The sequence below is a fragment of the Larus michahellis genome, chromosome 4 (genome assembly GCF_964199755.1).
Source record: "Larus michahellis chromosome 4, bLarMic1.1, whole genome shotgun sequence".
Classification (NCBI taxonomy): domain Eukaryota; kingdom Metazoa; phylum Chordata; class Aves; order Charadriiformes; family Laridae; genus Larus; species Larus michahellis.
Genome location: NC_133899.1, coordinates 92,165,405 through 92,185,486, shown reverse-complemented (window position 1 = coordinate 92,185,486; position 20,082 = coordinate 92,165,405). Strand labels below are relative to the sequence as shown.

Below are 20,082 nucleotides of genomic sequence, written 5' to 3'. Positions count from 1 at the left end.
GGACAAAGAACCAGGTCTCCAGCTGATAGGAGCAAGCGTAACTTCTGCAAAGACCACGTTAGAGGAAATCACCCCAAAGCACACAGAGACTGGTCACCCAGTTTTGGGGTAAATATGCTGCACCCCACTGGCATTTCCCAGGTGAATCACCACCACCTCTAATAAAATCCCTGGGCCAAGTAGTACTCTATTACAGTAGATTTTCCAGAACATCTTGGGTTGTGGAGTAATAACACCTCCACTGAAGATACTGGGTAAAAACATTGGTGGTAAAAATAACTTTTGCACCACTGAAGGCTATAAACCGACCCCTCAAAACAGTGTAAGCACAGTTATGGGAAGCAGGTGGAAAAGCCTTCAGCTGTTGTAAATCAATGCAAGCCTAATCAGGGCCTGGGGCCCAAGTATTCAGCTGATGTTAATTTGTTTTGCTTCATCTTTTCGGCAGGTATAAATCAGGGTTATCAACGTGTTAGAGCTGGTATGAGCTGCTGGAGGGAGTCTGTGTGTGAGGGAACCAAGAGCTGTCTCCAGAAAAAGGTTGGAGCTCCTCCTAGCAGAGGATGGTGGTCAGAGAGTAGGTGAGTAATGTCATACTGATGGCCCTTGACCAAGAATCTTGAAGCTTTGGGGGGCCTCTGTACCCGAAGAATGATGCTGCTTGCGTACAGCTAGTGCAAATGGGCTGTGGCTCTTTGCTCAGCTAAGGGACCTATTTTCCCATTTGCAATGACTCTATGTAACTGCAAAACCAGATCGCTGCTGCTGTTGTTGTTCAGTCTTTCAAGAAATCTGTGGGTTTTTACAGCTTGTGTTAAGTTAAAACTGTTGCTTCTGGATCACGGGATTTTTGAATTGGGCTGAATGGCTCTGTGTGGTTTTTCCAGGTGGATGTAAGGAAACGAACTGCCTGAGCAGCAGGGTCAGAGGGGACTGGGATTGTAGAATGCGTTGTGTTCAAAGGGACCTCTAAAGGCCATCTAGTCCAACCCCCCTGCAGTGAGCGGGCACATCCTCAACTAGACCAGGTTGCTCAGAGCCTCATCCAGCCTGGCCTTGAATGTCTCCAGGGATGGGGCCCCCACCCCCTCTCTGGGCAACCTGGGCCAGTGTCTCACCACCCTCAGTGTAAAGAACTTCTTCCGAATGTCTAATCTAAACCCGCCCTGCTCTAGTTTAAACCATTGCCCCTTGTCCTATGGCTACGTGCCCTTGCAAACAGCCCCTCCCCAGCTTTCTTGTAGGCCCCTTTCAGGTACTGGGAGGCCACTATAAGGTCTCCCCGGAGCCTTCTCTTCTCCAGGCTGAACCCACCCAGCTCTCTCAGCCTGTAGATGGGAGACTGAGTTCTTCCACTCAGAGAGGTGGAAGGTATGTAACTAGCCATCTTATTTGTTGTTTCTGTTATTTACCGTTATTCATTAACCGATTCACAAATCCAGGTTGAGATATTTATGGGATATTTAATTAGTCTTAAGATCTTCTGGCATATAGCATCAGCCCCTATTGCCTTTATCCTCACGGTGAAATTGGCCTGCCAAGTGCTCATTGGCCTCCCCAAAGTCATAGAAACTTGCCGTGTCCACTCTAAATAGTTTCTCAGTGCTAGTATTGCTTTGTGCTGAACTTGCTACCAGAAGCAGTAAATCCAGGAATGTTTTTTAAAAGGGGAAGAACCATGGCAAATGCAAAAGGCGGGGGGGGAGGGGAGTTAAATTTAAGTGGTTGAGCTATAAGTAATTCTGTGTTTATGTCTGTCACGCCAGTCTTCAAGCATGCAAGATTTATCAACTGAAAATAATTGGGATTGTTGCACCAGTGTTGGCTGCAGCTGGTTCAGCCACCCAGATGTGTAGGTCCCTTCCCCTCCAGGTTCTGGAGGTGACCTCGCAGTGACAGTCAGGTCCTTGGCCCCGAGAGTTTTCAGTCTGAAAGGTGTCGTGATATAACGAGGCCAGAGCTGATGCTCACTGGTGAGAGCAAGTGGCATCTCTGTGTGGTTTGTTGTTTTGTGAATATATTCTGGGGTGCCAAATGTCTCTTTGGAGCAGGGGCCTGAAGGCTGCATTTCCAAGTATCTAATTAGCTTTCATTTGGGTCTGTGGGTCGGTACCTATGGGGAGATGGGATGGAAATGCTCTGTGTCATTGATACAGTAGGGAAAAAAGGAGAGGAAATGAGGATTTGGGAGCCTTGATCAAACTATGGGGTGCTGGTGGGGCAGGGTTTGAGAGATGAGCTGCACTGGCAGAGGTGGAGGGGTTGGCTGACCGACTTCTCTGTGGTTACCTTTGGCTGCCAACCCTGAAAAGAGTGCTATGCAAGAGTAACTTGAGGGTGGTCAAATACCACAAGAGGTTGCCCAGAGAGGCTCTGGAGTCTCCATCCTTGAAGATAAACAAAACCTGACTGGACACCGTCCTGGACAGCCTGCTCTAACTGGTCCTACTTGAGGAGAGTTGTTGGACTGGATGATCTCAAGATGTTCCTTCCAACCTTGGTGATTCAATGATTTAGTAATTCTGTAACTTGAAGAGGCAGCCCTGAAGAGCTGGAATGTACTGCTCACTACCGAGGAGACGGGTAAAAAAGGGACACAATTGCCAATATTGGGAGGGGGCTCTTCCTTCCCCTCCACACCCCTTCAGTAACCACCTTCCTCTGCCACCCACCGCACTTACCAGGATCCTGTCACGTTGGGCTCATGACCATTTTGCCGCCATTGGTAATGTGCTGCCCAAGGCAACCTGCCTGCTCTTACAGCCCAGAAGAGGTGGCAAAGAAGCACCAAAGTGGGCAGGATTAACATGCTGGGCACAGTGGGAGGAGACACTTTGGGTGGCAAGTGGGTGGATCTTTGAAAAGTGCATGTCCAAGTTGAGTGACTCTTCTTGGCGGTGTTTTATTTTGGATATGGGAGACTACTGAGAAAATTCAAGACTCGGTCTTGTATCTCAATCGCGCTCCATGGCACGAGGCTCTGGAGCAAAACCCATGGATCTTAAAACTAGAAAGGACCTTGCTGCTTGTCGGTGGAAGCTGTGGAACCTGGACCATCTGTGGGATGTAGACTGTCACGTTTCCATATGTCCTCTAGGGGAATTACCTGCTATTTCCTTTCTTGCTCTATGAGGAAACGCCATGCAGGTCATCGCATGGGTTGATTTGAAATAATTGCTCTGATTTTTGACAAGGAAGCCAAATGCAAATTCCATACGGTTTTTGGGAGCCTGGATCTCAAGACAAGCGATTTAATCTAATTGATTTGTCTCGCCGGGAAACAGCTTTGGGGTGGTTTTTAATAAGGCCTCAGTAGATGCTGTTAAAAAGTTGGTGCCTGACCAATTGCAATGGTGTGACTTGGCAAGTGAGTTTATAAGTGTGCGTAAATTGTCTCCTCTGTGCATCATTAAAATCTGAAGTTCTTTCTCTCCTGGAAATTAGCAGGTCTCTGTGCTTACCCTGAGGCCTCATTATTGCCCTAACCTAGGGGACAGGGAAAGACTGCCTCAAAGGAAAAAGTTTGAAAATTGGAAGATCTCTACAATGTTTGCTTTACTTATTTTGTTTAAATCACACAAAACTGAAGAGATCCTGGTCTAATCAATTTTATTTAAAGATTATGGGTCAAGTATCGCACTGTTGGGGCCGTAGCTTTAAAACTGGGCTGGTTTCAAATACGTCTCTCTGGTGGGGTGACACATTGCAGACTGATGAATCTGATCTTCGCAGCAAAAACTAAACTCGGAAACGGTTCTTGGCAAAAATAAGGCTAATCCCGAGTCGTCCCAGGCTCTGCAGGCCTCTTCTGGCTGCTCCTTCTTGCCAGAAGCTGGCAAATACGGCACAAAATTTTGAATAAAATCCCAGATTTAATTTTAGAAGAGAGGACGTTGTCAGGGAATCTGACAGTGAGTACGGAGCTCATCTGGAATGTGAGCTGCAGTGTGGGATTTTTCCCTCGTTAAGCATGAAGACAGTGGAATTACCTCAAATGAGCTTATCTTTGTGTCTGAAACACAAATGGTCATTAGAGAAAAAGGAGCTTTTTCAGCATCCAAGTCTGAAATCAGTCTGGGCTCGTGACGAGCGTTCTTAGCAGGAGAGCTCAAGACTTGAAAAAACTCCCTAATCCTACGATGGGTCAAAATTAAATCGCTTTGGTTGTGTTTTGCTGGGGATGGCCCTGGCACGGCGAGGGGGGTGGGCAGCAGAACCCTTTTCCAACCCAAGAGCTGCCCCTGTGCTGTGTCTCTGAGCTCAGAGACATGGCCAACGCGTTTGGTTTAGACTGTCCGGCCTGGGATCCCTCTAGTTCCCCTTCTCCAAATAGATTGCTGAGATTTTTAATGTTGTTTTGGAGTGGTTTTGGGGGGGGGGGGGGGGAAACGGCGGTTTCATTATAAAATATAATGTAAAAACTGTAACTTCAAAGCGTGCATCCTCGGCTAGGGATTGCCTGGGGAGGCCGCAGCAAAATGAGCAAGTTGAGTGGTGGCGAGTGACTTTGACTGAGCTATTTGGGTGAATAAAACACATGAGTTTCACTGTACTACATACACCAGCAAATCCCCCCGGCAACACCTGGGGAATTTACACCATCCAAGTATCTCCGGGCTGCTTTGAGGTATTACAAGATGAGGAATACTACCTGGGAAACTTTAATTTTTTTTTTCATTTCTTTTTTTTTTTGCCCTGAGGCAGAATACCCTTTCTATAAGCAATAAGTCACGTCTGCAGGCATTTGGTCTTAAGGCCTGTGTGTTTTTGTTTGTTTTTTTTTTTTTCCTGAGTAATATTTCAGAGCTGCTGCAATTACTGCACACGGAGTGCATGTTGCAGTATCTAGTTCATGCAGAGGCTAGTCTTAGGAAGTGTTTATTTATGTAAAATTCATTAGGCCTTGGCAAGCATAGGGTAAACACAACTGACTTTTTTATAAAACAACAGTGTGACAGGCACAGCTGAGGAAGCTTTTGGTAACTGTTGATGCTTTTCATGAGAGCTTCAAGACTGTTTGCATGTGGCAAATGTGTATAATTCAGAGGTATTATAATCCTGGGGGTTCAGCCTTTGTAGTGTTGGACTAACAGTGTCACAAATAACCTCGTTAAATGGCAAACCTGCCTAGATTAGGCTAAAAGCATATCTCGAATCGCAGAATGGTAGGGCTGGAAGGGCCCTCTGGAGATCATCCCCTCCAACCCCCTGCCAGAGCAGGGTCACCCAGAGCAGGGGGCACAGGAACGCGTCCAGGCGGGTTTGAATGTCTCCAGAGACGGAGACTCCCCCACCTCTCTGGGCAGCCTGTGCCAGGGCTCTGCCACCCTCACAGCAAAGAAGTTCCTCCTCGTGTCCAGATGGAACTTCCTATGGTCAAGTTTGTGCCCGTTACCCCTTGTCCTGTTGCCAGGCATCACTGAGAAGAGCCTGGCCCCATCCTTCTGACACCCACCCTTTCAGTATTTACAAGCGTTGAAAAGATCCCGGCTCAGTCGTCTTTTTTTTCAGATGGTAAAGCCCCAAATCCCTCAGCCTTTTTTCATCAGACAGATGTTCTATTCACCTCATCATCTTGGTAGCCCTTTGCTGTACCCTGTCCTTCTTGAACCGGGGAGCCGAGAACTGGACACAGTACTCCAAATACTGTCCTGTTTTTCTGCTTCTATGAACCCTTCTAAGAATATCCCTGCAAACACACAACTGAGCACTAGGTGTAGAGTTGAGAGCCATAGCCCTGGGTGACTGCCACCTTGATGTGGCCAATGCATTCCACCCCAAAGGAAGCATGTAAGATTTATGACTTGAACCTCTGCTTGAAGGTCTTTATACTTGCACACATTACCATACCGCCACCTTTGAGAAGTTTGTGCTTTGATGAGATAGCTATCTACCACATGTACATCACGCTGGTGGCTAGCAATGTCAGGGATCTCATGGTTGTAGAGGTTGGAAGGGACCTCTGGAGATCATATAGTCCAACCCCCCGGCTAAAGCGGGTTCACCTTGAGTGGGTTTCTCAGGATCACATCTTTATGTTGTACAAAGGTGGGATTATCAGCACCGGGCTTTAGATGCAAGGTCTCAGATTTAAAAAAAAAAAAAAAAAAAAAACACAAACAAAAAAAAACAATAGGAGGCCTGTATTAGCATGTTACTTCTTGATGGTAGTTTGGCAGGGTTTTGAATATCTCCAGAGAAGGAGACTCCACAGCCTCTCCGGGCAGCCTGTGCCAGTGTCTTGGCACCCTCAAAGTAAAGAGGTTTTTCCTCATGTTGAGATGGACTTTCCTGTGTTCCAGTTTGTGCCTGTTGCCCCTTGCCCTGTCACTAGGCGCTACTGAGAAGAGTCTGGCCCCATCCTCTTGATACTTGCCCTTGAGATGCTGCTCAGTATTGATGAGTCTTCTCTTCTCCAGGCTGAACAGACCCAGGTCTCTCAGCCTTTCCTCATCAGAGAGATGCTCCAGTCCCTTGATCATCTTCGTATCTGTGTATTGCAATGTACTTTGAAGCCTTGTACCACAGAGATTTTGCATGAGGTGTTGCCCTCTTGTGGCTGTTCAACAAAAAAAATGGGTAACGGTCAGTGAAAGTGCCATGAAGACAGAAGGCAGGGTCCTAGTTCTTCTCACAGCTGTGGATGAGACTGTTCTCTTTATTGTATCTCTTTCTGGAATCTGGGTTTATTACAAAATTATTAGCTCCGTTCTTTGTTGCAAAACTTCACGGGAAGTATGATGCCTGATGCCCCTGGGGCTAACTGCAGTACGCAAAGGTCTGAACCTCATGGATTTATTGCAGCCACAGGTCTACGCAACCATAGAGGGATCGGCCTGTGCTTTGTAACCCTTGGAGAACTCCAATTTATCTTCTGACATATGTGCAGAATGTCAGAATATGAAACTTCAGTAGCCTGGAATGGCACCTGAGGGCCAGCAGGACCTAAGGAGAACACCACCATCTATTTCTTTTCCTGGGAGCAGACTCAAGTATCAAGCCACAGCCATTTAAAAAGGTCCTACAGCATGAAAGTCATAGGAGTCAAAGGGAAAGTCATAAGAGTCAAAGGATTTGGGGTGAAGAAATAGTTTATCACATTTCTAGCTCCCCTTGACAATATTCTGAAAAAGCCTCCTATATGCATCCACGAAAGCTTCAGAGACGCTCCTCCCCAGATACATCCTCACATGTTTATAAATCCTCATTAAAGGTGAGAGGCGCTTACCCTTGCAGCCAAGCTAGCGTTTTTGCCGGTGCTTGCAGATGTCTGCATGAATATTCCTATGCTGCTAAGTCTGGACCTGTGACTTCCTTAATAGACTGGTGTTCCTGAGTCTACAGTGAAACCATTTTTCTGTCATATGTAGACGTGTTGTATGTCATATTCTAATCAGGTGTGGAAAGAAGAAAAAGGATAGTCACGTTTCCTGGAGATACAGATAACTACATATTATCGTTAATTCTTTGTACCAGTGAGTATTTCTGTGTGAAGTTTCTGTTCTATTTCACCTGAAGAAGTTCCCTGTTTTAAGAACAAGGGATGCTGTGATTTAGAGTACCACGTGCCTTTTATTTCTGCTGACTGAAATATTTCTTATGGCAGTTTAAGCTCTGACTTTGCTCCCTTTCAAGCTGGAAGCAACCTTCTGTGAGAACACGAGGCGACAGACGAGCCTGTCTCAGATGCGATATCGTAGTCACCTATTTAATTTGTTCTCTGTATCTCTTACAAAGGAGGATGTGTTCCAATATTCACACCATCTCATAATCATGCTCTAGTCTGCAAACAAGGAGGTGCTTGTGCTGAACTTTGCTTTATGTGTCTATAGGGCCACTAGGTAAATCATTACCATAAGTACTGAGTGATGTTCAACGAAGCAATGCAGGGTAGATGGAAAGATCCTTCAATGCCAAGTCTTCCTAGACTGCTTTGAATTGAGAAAAGGATGGCGGGGAAGGCAGAACCCAGCTAGATCCTAAAAGTGCTAATACTGTTATGGAAATCTATAGGATAAAATTTATAGGAAGGAGGGAGGTCTTTAATTGGACGCTAGATTATATCTCTTTTTATATATCACTAGATAAAGGTGGAAAACCCCAAAATGCACCTGGGGTATACTACCTGCCTGTTGATGACCACGGATTTAATTCTTCTGTGACAGCATTAAAGACCTAATTGTTTTAATGGAGTAGCTTCAGCTAGTGATCTAGACCCCTTTGGTGATATTAGTACCACTAAATAATTTATGTTGAAAGGGTTTCTAGAGATCTGTACTTCACCTCCGCCTGCTCAGGGCTGCGTCCGACAAGCTGACCGCCACAGAGGAGGTGTCTTTTGTCTTCAACTTCCAGCTCTTTAGTCTGAGAAGATGGCTTGCAACAATTCAGCTTTTTTGATTAATCAGTGTTAAGCTTAATACTTATATTTTGCTTTTTATGTTAGGTATATGGGAGTAAAACTTAGATTTTGAGTGTGGCAATACAAACTTGCAAATGTTTTTGAACTGCAAAACAGACCCCCCTCAAAAAAATATAATCACGCTCTTTAGAAGGGAGATGCAATTTTGACTAAGTTACAACTTCTTCTTTCTTCCAGGTACACCTCTGCAATCGTTTCTACAATGAAGGATAAGATGCAGAGGGTCAACCTATCAACGGTATCTGAATTTGTTCTCGTAGGCCTTTCTGATGCCCCAGAAGTCCGTTTTCTTCTCTTTGTGCTGTTTTTGATCATTTATTTGGCCACCATGGCGGGCAACATCACAATCCTCGTTGCCATGAGCACAGACACTCGTCTGCACAACCCCATGTACTTCTTCCTTGGCAACTTATCCTTACTGGATATCTTATGTCCCACTATCACTGTGCCGAAGATGCTGGAGGCCTTGTTGCTTGAGAACAAGGTGATTTCGTTCACTGGCTGCATGCTCCAGCTCTTCTTCCTCATTGACGTTGTAGGCACGGAGATTTTTCTCTTGGCTGTGATGGCGTATGACCGTTACGTTGCAATATGTCATCCGCTGCAGTACATGAATATCGTGAGTTTGAAACTCTGTGCTCACCTAGCCATTGGCACCTGGGTAGCAGGATTTTTTAATTCTCTGTTGCACTCATCTTTGATTTTTACGGTCTCTTTTTGTGATTCCAATGAAGTTGACCAATATTACTGTGATATTCCCCCCGTGCTGGCCCTTTCCTGCTCGCCTACTTACAGTAGGGAACTGGTGCTTCTTGTAGTTGCCGGGGTCCTTGGAAGTGCTGCCTTTGTGGTCACTCTCATCTCCTATATCTATATCCTGGTGGCTATCCTGTACATGAAGTCTTCCGAGAGCAGGCACAAAGCTTTCTCCACTTGTGGTTCTCACTTGATGGTAGTATGCCTTTTCTACGGGACCACCATTTGCACATATGTACGGCCTTCCTCCACCTACTCACCTCATCAGGATAGGGTGGTTTCCATGCTCTATGGAATCCTCACTCCCCTGCTAAACCCCATAATCTACAGTCTGAGGAACAAAGAAGTTAAATGTGCTCTAAGAAGACTGATCAGCCACGTAAGAACCCTTTTAACAAGGCAAGAACATCTCTCTCAGTCTCTGGCGTCCTCTAGAGCCCTAGGAACTGGATAGACACTGCAGTTTGTGACTGATCTTCTCCAGCTTTATCCACCTAAAAGCTAAATGCTGGAATCAAAACTCCTTCTCTGGGCTCCCGTTGCAGTTAAGAGGGAGAGGTGTGCACCTCCAGAAGGCCAACTGGATGGCACAGTTTTAGGTCACCACAGGAAGAGGTGACTTCAGCTGGTAATGGTTTTTCTCCACTGAGCATGGAGGAAGCTTAGATGAGAGCCTCAGCCTTAGCCGTGGAGGTTGGATACATATCTTAGAGCGTGGATGCTGGGAACTGGTACTGTAGGTACCCTTAGATATACGTTCTTCTCTACTAAAGCAACTTATAGGGCCAGTGCTTCTTATTGACCACACTGCTCCTGCGGAAAACGTAAGCACCTCCTTTGTGGGAGCTTGACTGGACGGGAGGTTCCTTTGCCATCGTTTGAAGTCATCAGTCTGGGGGTGTTTTCAACCAGCGTGCCGAGAAGCCGACTGCAACACCTGCAGTGCCACCAGGCACAATCTGGCCACCGTTTGCACCGTGTGCCTCAAAACCAGTCTGCCAGGGTGCAAATCAACTCCCGTAAACTGGAGATGCCAGCGATACCGATGTCTATGCATTAGACAGCTTTCTCAGACTCCTTTTCTGGCCGGTGGGGGCAAAGGGCGGCTCTGCAGTCATGGGCTTTGTGAGGGTTGCACAGTCATGCCCTGGCTTTTCTCAGTGTTGGCGGAGTGAAGGAAGGCTCACAGAGGGTGCTTTAGGTCCGTGTGAGTCCATAACTAGGCAGTGCACTTCATTACGGGCAAAAAGTGAAGGCGTGGCTGGCAAAAAGTTGGAAATGGGTGAGCAGAGAGGGGGAGTGCTGTGCGGACTCCTCTGTGCCTTGTGGCTATGAACCTGGATGTGCATCTTGGCTACAAGGCTCTGCGCTGGGGTGATAAACTCCTACAGCTTGAGGTGGACCTCCAGCTGTGTTAAAGCGCTGTGCCACGTCATTCCAGCTGTTGTGCCCGGTGCTAAATAACTGATGTGACTTTGTTGTTTGCACACTACTCCTGACTAAAACCACATGTCAAGGATGTCGGTCTTAGTGGCCTTTTTTTTTTTGGTTGCTTTCTTGGTGTAAAGGATAAGCTGATGACTTTCATGCAGGAACTCGTATCTTACTGGTAACAAATGCACGTTCTTAATACTAAACCAGTGGAAATAATTTAAAATTCATCCATTCTCAGCTGCTGGTCGTGTTGACAATGGGTTCAAAAGTCAACAGTAATGACCAAAGAGCTTTTCCCTGGGGTAATACATTCTGGATTTTCTGGGGCTTTCTTTTGTGCATTTGTTTTAAAGTATATTTCACCACCTTAAGCAAATGCACGTAAGCCCATCCAAGACCCCTTAAATTTCAAAGCTGAGCATTAAGAAGTTGGTAAGGCCACCCATGTAGCTGTGATGCTGCAGAGCTTCCCTCCAATTTCTTTGCCCTGACCTACAGTAAGGTTGGGGTTCCGTTCCCTAAGCACAAGTTCCAATGGCGTGTGAGGTGACCCAAGGTATCTTTCCTGGTCCATAGTTCCTACTCCATAAAAAGTACAGGCTACACAGAGTCACGTTTCATTTCCATCAACTGAGTGAAAAGATCAGCAGTCCTCTACTGCCAAATAGGGGCTATTTACCTGCTAGGAGCAGAGCAGCAGATGTTCGCGCAGGGTTTCCTGTGATTCTTGAGCTATAACAGTGGAAACCATAAAAAAACCAAGCCATGTATTCCAAAGCCATCTGACAAATCGCAAGACGTGCATCAATGCGGACAAGGTGACAGTCTGCACTTCAAAACACGCGCGCAGAAAACTCGGTGTAGGCTGGAGCACTGTTCTGCTTCTGGGGTCAGTTACCTGCTCTGCAGGGCCCCCAAAACTACTGCAGATGTCATATGGGGATGGGGAAGGAGCAGCCGTGCCTAGTTTCCTTGTAGATCTAAAGATTCTGGTTGTTAAACCCGGGACCATGAGATCTTGCCCGGGAGGCATTTCCCTTTTACACCTCACTAGCTTTTTGAGCGTTTGCTGTTGACCTGGACAGGCTGGAGAGTTGGGCGGAGAGGAACCTTATTAAATTCAACAGGGGCAAGTGCAGGGTGCTGCACCTGGGGAGGAATAACCCCCCGCACCAGGACAGGTTGGGGGTGACCTGCTGGGGAGCAGCTCGGTGGGAAGAGACCTGGGAGTCCTGGGGGACAACAGGATGACCATGAGCCAGCAGTGTGCCCTTGTGGCCAAGAAGGCCAATGGCATCCTGGGGGGCATCAAGAAGAGTGTGGCCAGCAGGTGGAGGGAGGTCATCCTCCCCCTCTGCTCTGCCCTGGGGAGGGCACATCTGGAGTACTGTGTCCAGTTCTGGGCTCCCTGGGTCAAGAGGGACAGGGAACTGCTGGAGAGGGGACAGCAAAGGGCTACCAAGATGCTGAGGGGATGGGAACATCTCTCTGATGAAGAAAGGCTGAGGGATTTGGGTCTCTTCAGTCTGGAAAAGAGACGACTGAGGGGGGACCTTATCAAGGCTTGTAAATACTGAAAGGGTGGGTGTCAGGAGGATGGGGCCAGGCTCTTCTCAGTGGTGCCCGGCGACAGGACAAGAGGTAATGGGCACAAACTTGACCATAGGAAGTTCCATCTCAACAGGAGGAGGAACTTCTTTGCTGTGAGGGTGGCAGAGCCCTGGCACAGGCTGCCCAGAGAGGTGGGGGAGTCTCCGTCTCTGGAGACATTCAAACCCGCCTGGAGGCGTTCCTGTGCCACCTGCTCTGGGTGACCCTGCTCTGGCAGGGGGTTGGAGGGGATGATCTCCAGGGGTCCCTTCCAACCCTACGATTCTATGATCCGTTGGGTAGGAGAGCAGCAATCAGCCATGAGTACCAGTCTGAGGGCTGATGTGTGCCCAGTGGGTTGATGTTGATGTGGCCCGTGTGGATGCCTGGATGGAACAGGGGACAGACCAGCTCAGCGAGTGTAGACGTGAGAACGACTAGTTGTGTTACGAAAGGAGACTTTCCTAGCTGAGGAAGACCCCAGCCTGCATGGGTTTGGCCGTGAGCAGCAGTGGCATAGAGGTCCCTGTGGGCGATGCAGGCTGCTGCCCCCATCCATGCCCTCCTGCCAGCAGTCTCCATGCCCTCTTTACCTCCGCTGCTTGGCATATGGCTCTGAATCTCAGCACTGGTGGGCTTGGGGAGCCATCAAGACCTGCAGACACCATCTGTGCCTGGGGTACCTGCCTGGCTCCTCCACGCTGCCGTTGGCACTGAGGGAAGTGTTCAGGTGCTGCTCGCTTACAGGGAGGTCCAGGGGACGCATCTGCTCGGCAGATGACCTGTGGCACAGGGACCACGGAGCGTGCACTGACTCCTCAGAGCTGTATGCGTACGTGTACGCGGGTAGTGTGTACGTGTACTCCGTGTGCGCGCATCTGCTGGGCTTACATCTTCATCCTCCTACTGGTTGGACCTGGGGACGTGCAGCAGCAGCTGCCTCACCTCTCTGGGCTGATGGATCCCCCGTGATGTATTTCCCTCTAACGATCACAAAACCAGAAAAGTGAGAATATAACAGCGAATTGCTTACTGTATTTTGATTTGCTTTTTCTTCACTGTATACCACTTCAACCGAAAAACGCAGTACAAACAAAAGTACGTTTAACCTAACTGGCCACTGCAAAGATAAACGCTGATTTCCCTAAACTGACCCATTGATAAAGTCACTGTAGTTTATTCTCCAGAAACGCAGGAAGAAAAAGTTCTTCCGATTCAAACCCTTCTACAAAAGTGCGTTGTCTTGTGCTTATTTTTTTTTTCTTGCCAAATTAAGTACAGAAGTAAAATTGCTTATCCTCTGCACATATTATTTCTGATGTTTTCACAAATTCCCCAAACATAAACTTCAGAGAGAAATCCCTGCGCGATGCCCTTGGGGAAATCGCACTCTCTTTTTTTCAGGGGCGCTAGAGAGCCCATGATGACTTATCCCGTGACCATGGGACATCATTGGTTTCATAAAGACTGACACGGAGCCTGGTTTTTGACTTCAGCGTAATAATTGCTGTGGGGGGGGTCTGCAAATAACGCGGGAGACCTTTGAAACGAGGAGGGGGGGGGTGAATTTCTGACACAAAGTCACGCTGCGTGGTTAGGTGTTGACTGCCCTCGGGAGTCTCTGTAACAATTAAATAATTTTGTGCGTGGACAAAATCTTCCGTCAACACCTGCTTGATGATCCTACCTGCCTGTAGTCTCTCTGGGATGGAGGAGAACTGTGAAAAACTGCAGAGGCTCTGATGTAAGGTGGGAAAATTAAGTATCTTATTAAGAACCTAGTGATAAAGAATGCAGCAAAGACGCGAAAGAAGAGGAAAATGACAATGCGTATTGAATAACACTTTTACACATGAATTGACAAGGAGTTTGAGTATCACAGTAGATAATAAACACAACAAATAAGGATTCTTCGTTTAACACTGTGTTTAGCACGTGGCTAAAATCAGCTTTTCCAAAGTTTGTCATTTTGTCTCGTTCCACAGCCCATTTTCAAAATGAAGGGTGACAAAGTTGCTCACCATCATTATTCAGTTCTGAAAGTCTGTCTGAATTGCTGGGATCCAGACAAAAGGCATAAGAGTCTGAAGTTTCAAGTCTGTCCGAAGACTGTGGAGGACTCGAGTGGGTATCAACAGGGTGAGGAACTGAGGGAAGTTTTAAATCATAATTGTTGGAAATACCTGTTCAGGTGCCGATATCTGGGGCCAATCGCCGTTATCAGAATTATGAGGATCTCGAAAAAGAGGATATGTACGGACAAACGGCAGGCTGCAGACACGCTGCTCAAGTGTATTTCACTGCATCACCCCCAGGAGCTGCAGGAGAAGAGACAGGAATGAAAGAGAGAATAAAGATGACAACGGTAACCTGTAAGAAGGAGTTTTAGTGACTGGTGAGGTTGAATACTCCAAACCTAGTATGCCACCCTTCCCATCCAAAGGCACAAACACCCCTGGGTTCATCGCACCTAGCTTCAATCAGAGGATGTATGGAGAAATGGGGCTTTGTAGGTACCTGTAGGTAGCAAGACATGACCGTTGCTGCTGTAGATGGTGCAGGCAATATTTAACCCCAACACAAAACTGCAAGAGAGTGTAACTTTCTCCCGTTGGCATGGCTGCTCCATCCTCTTGTCTCGCTCCCCCCAGTTAAGTTGTCCTTACTTACTCTGGACCTTCACTTGAGGGTCACATAATATATGAAGGCCACCTGCTCTCACTAAGTATTCTTCATCGGTATTGCTGTTTCAGTGGTTATACCTTAGATCATCCATTCCTTTCCCATATGTGCAGATCTTTCTCTTCTTGGGAAGCTTAACGGAAATATAGACACCCAAACTTTGTAAGTGTAGCTCCATGCTGTCCGTCGTCCCTCTCATTAAATGCAAGAGGTAAGCAAGTGATAATTGACCTTAAATTACACGCCTCTGTAATGACATGCCTCTGTACTTGGCACTGGTGAGGCCTCACCTCGAGTGCTGTGTCCAGTTCTGGGCCCCTCTGTACAAGAGGGACATTGAGGTGCTGGAGCGTGTCCAGAGGAGAGCTACCAGGCTGGTGAGGGCTCTGGAGACCAGGTCTTATGAGGAGAGGCTGAGGGAGCTGGGCATGTTTAGCTTGGAGAAGAGGAGGCTGAGGGGAGACCTCATTGCCCTCTACAGTCACCTGAAAGGAGGGTGTAGAGGTGGGTGTTGGCCTCTTCTCCCAAGTGAATAATGACAGGACCAGAGAAAAAGGTCTGAAGTTGCGGCAGGGGAGGTTTAGGTTAGATATTAGGAAGAATTACTTTACTGCAAGAGTGGTCAGGCACTGGAACAGCCTGCCCAGGGAGGGGGTTGAGTCACCATCCCTAGAGGTGTTTAAGGAACGTCTAGATGTGGCACTTCAGGGCATGCTCTAGTGGCAGAGATTGTAGGTTGTTTGGTTGGACTTGATGATCTTAAAGGTCCTTTCCATCCATGAAGATTCTGTGATTCTATAAATATCTGAGAGCTTTTCCAGATGGAGAGAATCACCCTGTGGAAGTGTCTGGCTCCACTCTTAGCCATCATCATTCTGATGATGACATCGAGAGCTTCTCAATAAAGACCTTAGTGGGAGTGAAAGATGAGGATTGTATCACACACCGAGTTGGAGGAATGTGTTGGCACTCTATTGGAAAATCCTTTCAAAAGCCTATGAAAATGAGAGCTAAAGGTATGTCTTGGTATACTGAAAGGGGGTTTGGAAGGTATAAAATTGTAGGTAGCTTTGAGGAAGGTTGAACGATGAAAACTTCTTTATAGAGAAGTAATATGTCATTCTGTAAAAACGCTCAGGTTATTCTCACTTGATTGATCCCAGAAGTTTCCGATTAGACATGTTTAATAAAATCCATATTATTTACCTCCAGTTGGTTCTGGATTTGTATTTTCAATGCCTGCTTGAGCAGTTTCGCATCAGCTATGCAAAAGAGACCAAAATCCTGAACTGTAAAGGAAGTAAAGAAGGGGAAAATTGCCTTAAGATCTACCTATTTTGGCAATCTTTGGTCAAAATGTTAAAAGTGAAAGTGGCAATCTTCAGGAGTTATGTTGCGTGTATGATGGTCTGCAGGGAGACAGCTGGGGTTGATGTCCTCTCCCTTTCAGCATCTACAGTGCAAGTGTCATCGTCTGAACAGGTCATCCTCAGGGGTGCCCTCAGAGGGTGAGTCGTCTTATCCCAAGCAAAACAGTTCATAATAGGTCAGAAGAGCCAATTTCGCGTGTTGTCTGTGGGGCTAGACAGCTCATTTATAGCTGTGGTGTGGTGGTCCACCACAACTATTGGATGCGTGGTCATCCAAAGCAAGATGGATCTTACTTCTAACGACCAAGGAATCAATGCCAGAAGGAACGACTACACCTCGCCTGTGGATAGATAAAAAGATACCAGTTCCTAGACTAAAACACACACTGTACTCCAGGATGATAAATTCCGAATTACACTTTCTCTGTGCGATGGGACCTTGTGTTAACTGTAGCCCTAAGACGTTTGAAATGAACTAGATGTTTGAAATCCAGGAAAAATCGTCAGTGTGAACGAGGTTACGCGTTTGCGACTGTGGACAGGATATTTATGAAACACTTCATGTGCCCCGAAGAAATTCTTGTGCAGATATGGGACTTGAAACTGGAAGCGAATCATGGGTCAAAGAAGAGGTTGTGACAAATTGCTTTCTATCAAGGATTTAAGAAAAAAAACAAAACTTCTAAGAACTGCTGATGTTTCTTCCAGAGATGGCACTGTCATTGCATCATTGCAAGAAAAAAAATCAGCAGTTCTTACGTTTTTTTTCCTTGCTATTTAAATTCGATGATGATATCAACTTTCTACATTGGTATTTACGAATTGGAAATTGCGTCAGGATTTTTTTTCACCCTCTTCTCTCCACTTCTCCCTGCAGTGATGTAAGAATGGCTGATGAGAACTGTACCGAGGTGACCCAGTTCACCTTCTCGGGACTCACAGAGCACCCGCAACTGAAGCCCGTCCTCTTCGCATTCTTCCTGGGCACGTACCTGCTGACGCTAGTCGGAAACCTCGGCCTGATCACTCTGATCAGCGTCAGCCCCCAGCTTCACACCCCCATGTACTTTTTCCTCGGTAACTTGTCCTTCTTAGATGCTTGCTACTCCTCCACCATCAGCCCCAAACTGCTGCTGGACCTTTCAACAAAAACCAAATCCATTTCTTTTGCTGGCTGCCTCACGCAGTTTTATTTCTGTGCTGCTTTTGCCACAGCTGAGGTTTACCTGCTGACTGCCATGGCTTATGACCGCTACGTGGCCATCTCCAAGCCCCTGCTCTATCAGGTTGTCATGTCTCCTGGTGTCTGCAGGAGCCTGGTTGCTGTGTCCTATGTTGCAGGGCTGCTGAATGCTATCGTGCATACAAGCGCCCTGCTCCGGCTGTCCTTCTGCGGTCCCCTGGTCATCAACAACTTCTACTGTGACGTGCCACCACTGTGTGTTGTGACCTCCACTGACACACGTCTCAATGAGGCTTTAATGTTTGTGTTTGTGGGTTTCAACATGATGACCACCAACCTGCTCATCTTCATCTCCTACGCCCGCATCGTGGTGGCCGTGGCCAGGATGGGCTCTGCTGCAGGCAGGCGCAAAGCCTGCTCCACCTGCGCCTCCCACCTGGTGACCATCATCATTTTCTATGTGTCTGCTGCTTTTAATTACATGCAACCCAGTTCATCCAACTCACTGGAAAGCAAGAAAATCGCCTCCATCTTTTACACCATTATAGTCCCCATGCTGAACCCCGTGATTTACAGCCTGAGGAACATGGAGGTGAAGTGTGCCCTAACCAGTTTCATCAGGAGGAAAATGTACTGCTGAAAGACAATCCCACGTTACGTTATTTTCCTTTTTTTCTCTCTCTAAGGAGAATGTTTCATGTAGGTCTCTGAGACTGGTGCCTCCAAAACCATTTGGTGCCTCATATGTTAGGGCTGAAAAATTAATTTCTCTGGTCTCAAACTGTGCCCGCTGACATAGCTACATCTGTCTTGCCTCTAGTACAAAGTGTTCGCCCAGGTACTCTACCTCCCATGCAATGATCGTGATGCCACTGTGCAGAGCAAGGTAAAAAGTAAGTCCATGGGCAAGAGATGCTGACGATCTGGATCTTCACACAGGATCACAGGATGGCGAGAGTTTGATGAGACTGCTGGAGATGACATATTCCGACCACCTGCTCAAAGCCAGGTCAACCAGACAGGCTGCCGAGGAATGTGTCAACTCTGAATATTTTTAAGGATGGAGACCCTACAACCTCTCTGGGTTTCCAGTGCTTGGTCACCTTTACAGGAATAAAGCTTTTTCTTACGTTTAAATGAGGTTTCCTGTATTTCAATTTGTCTTCTCCCTGGGCACCACTGAGAAGAGTTTGGTTCTGTTCTCTTTATTCCCCCCACAACAGGTATTTGCACTCACTGAGAAGATCTCCCCTGAGCCTTCCCTTCTCCAGGCTGAACTGTCTGAGCTCGCTCCTGGTATGAGATGTTCTAGTCCCTTAATCCCCTTCCCTGCTCCTGTTCCAGCATGTCCTTGTCCTGCGTTGAGAAGCTGAGACCTGGACGCAGCACCCCAGCTGTGGTCTCCCTGACTCAACCTGCTGGTAATGCTTTTCCTAATGCAGCCCAGGAGGCTTTTGACCTCCTTTGCCAAAAGGGCTGGCCCAAGGTCAGCTTGGTCTCCTACTGGACACCCAGCTCATGGTCAGCCTGGTGTCCCACTGGACACCCACGTCCTTCTCTGACCAGATGCTTCCCAGACGGTCACACTCCAGCCTTTCCTGGTGCCTGGGGTTGTTCCTCCTTGGCATTTCCCTTTGTTGAACTCCATGAGGTTCCCCTTGACCCATTTCTCCAGCCTTTCCAGGTCTCTCTGAAGGGCAGCACAACCATTTGGTGCACCAGCCACTCCTCCCAGTTCTGTGTCATCTGGGACCTTGCTGAGGGTGTAGTAGCTGGAATTCCCATGAAAATATTTGCAGTTACTTAGAACCATGACTCTTTTTTGGTTAACCATAACTATTTCTTTCTGTTTTCCATTTTTGTTAAACAGTCTGACTGCAAACCGCATTTCCAGAATGCTTGGTGCATATTAGAATCATAGAATCATAGAATCTTCATGGTTGGAAAGGACCTTTGAGATCATCAAGTTCAACGAAACAACCTACAATCTCTGCCGCTACAGCATGCCCTGAAGTGCCACATCTAGACGTTCCTTAAACACCTCTAGGGATGGTGACTCAACCCCCTCCCTGGGCAGGCTGTCCCAGTGCCTGACCACTCTTGCAGTAAAGTAATTCCTCCTAATATCTAACCTAAACCTCCCCTGCCGCAACTTCAGACCATTTCCTCTGGTCCTGTCATTATTCCCCTGGGAGAAGAGGCCAACACCCACCTCTCTCCAGCCTCCTTTCAGGTGGTTATAGAGGGCCATGAGGTCTCCCCTCAGCCTCCTCTTCTCCAAGCTAAACATGCCCAGCTCCCTCAGCCTCTCCTCATATGCCCTGGTCTCCAGAGCCCTCGCCAGCCTGGTAGCTCTCCTCTGGACACGCTCCAGCACTTCAATGTCCCTCTTGTACAGAGGGGCCCAGAACTGATATATTCTCACTGACCGTGAATTTTAATGTACAGTACTAAATGAAGAATACTTTAAAAGCCATCATAAAATATAAAATTTTATTAATTCTGAAAAAAAGTATGTTATATATCTGACTATTTCTAGGCTGAATCATAAAATGTTGCACTAACTCATTTGTTGACCACCACTGGCCTCCAGGATAGTAACCGTACAACTTCATACCCTTGAAGTGAACATACTTTTCTGTATA

The 20,082-nt window shown here is 47.1% G+C and overlaps 2 protein-coding genes across 2 annotated transcripts; both read left to right on the top strand.

The window, feature by feature from the left end:
• Positions 1-501: 501 nt before the first annotated feature.
• On the top strand, positions 502-9,777 carry LOC141743107 (olfactory receptor 1G1-like). The gene is made up of 3 exons (XM_074586829.1): positions 502-581; positions 8,600-9,557; positions 9,724-9,777. Exons 2-3 carry the CDS (start codon positions 8,625-8,627, stop codon positions 9,775-9,777), a joined length of 987 nt encoding a protein of 328 aa, XP_074442930.1. The 5' UTR covers positions 502-581; positions 8,600-8,624.
• Positions 9,778-17,141: 7,364 nt separating this feature from the next.
• Positions 17,142-19,244, top strand: LOC141743106 (olfactory receptor 5J3-like). Its single transcript, XM_074586828.1, has 4 exons — positions 17,142-18,067; positions 18,258-18,323; positions 18,782-18,923; positions 19,113-19,244. The coding sequence occupies exons 1-4, from the start codon at positions 17,142-17,144 to the stop codon at positions 19,242-19,244; spliced, it is 1,266 nt and encodes a 421-aa protein (XP_074442929.1).
• Positions 19,245-20,082: the final 838 nt, after the last annotated feature.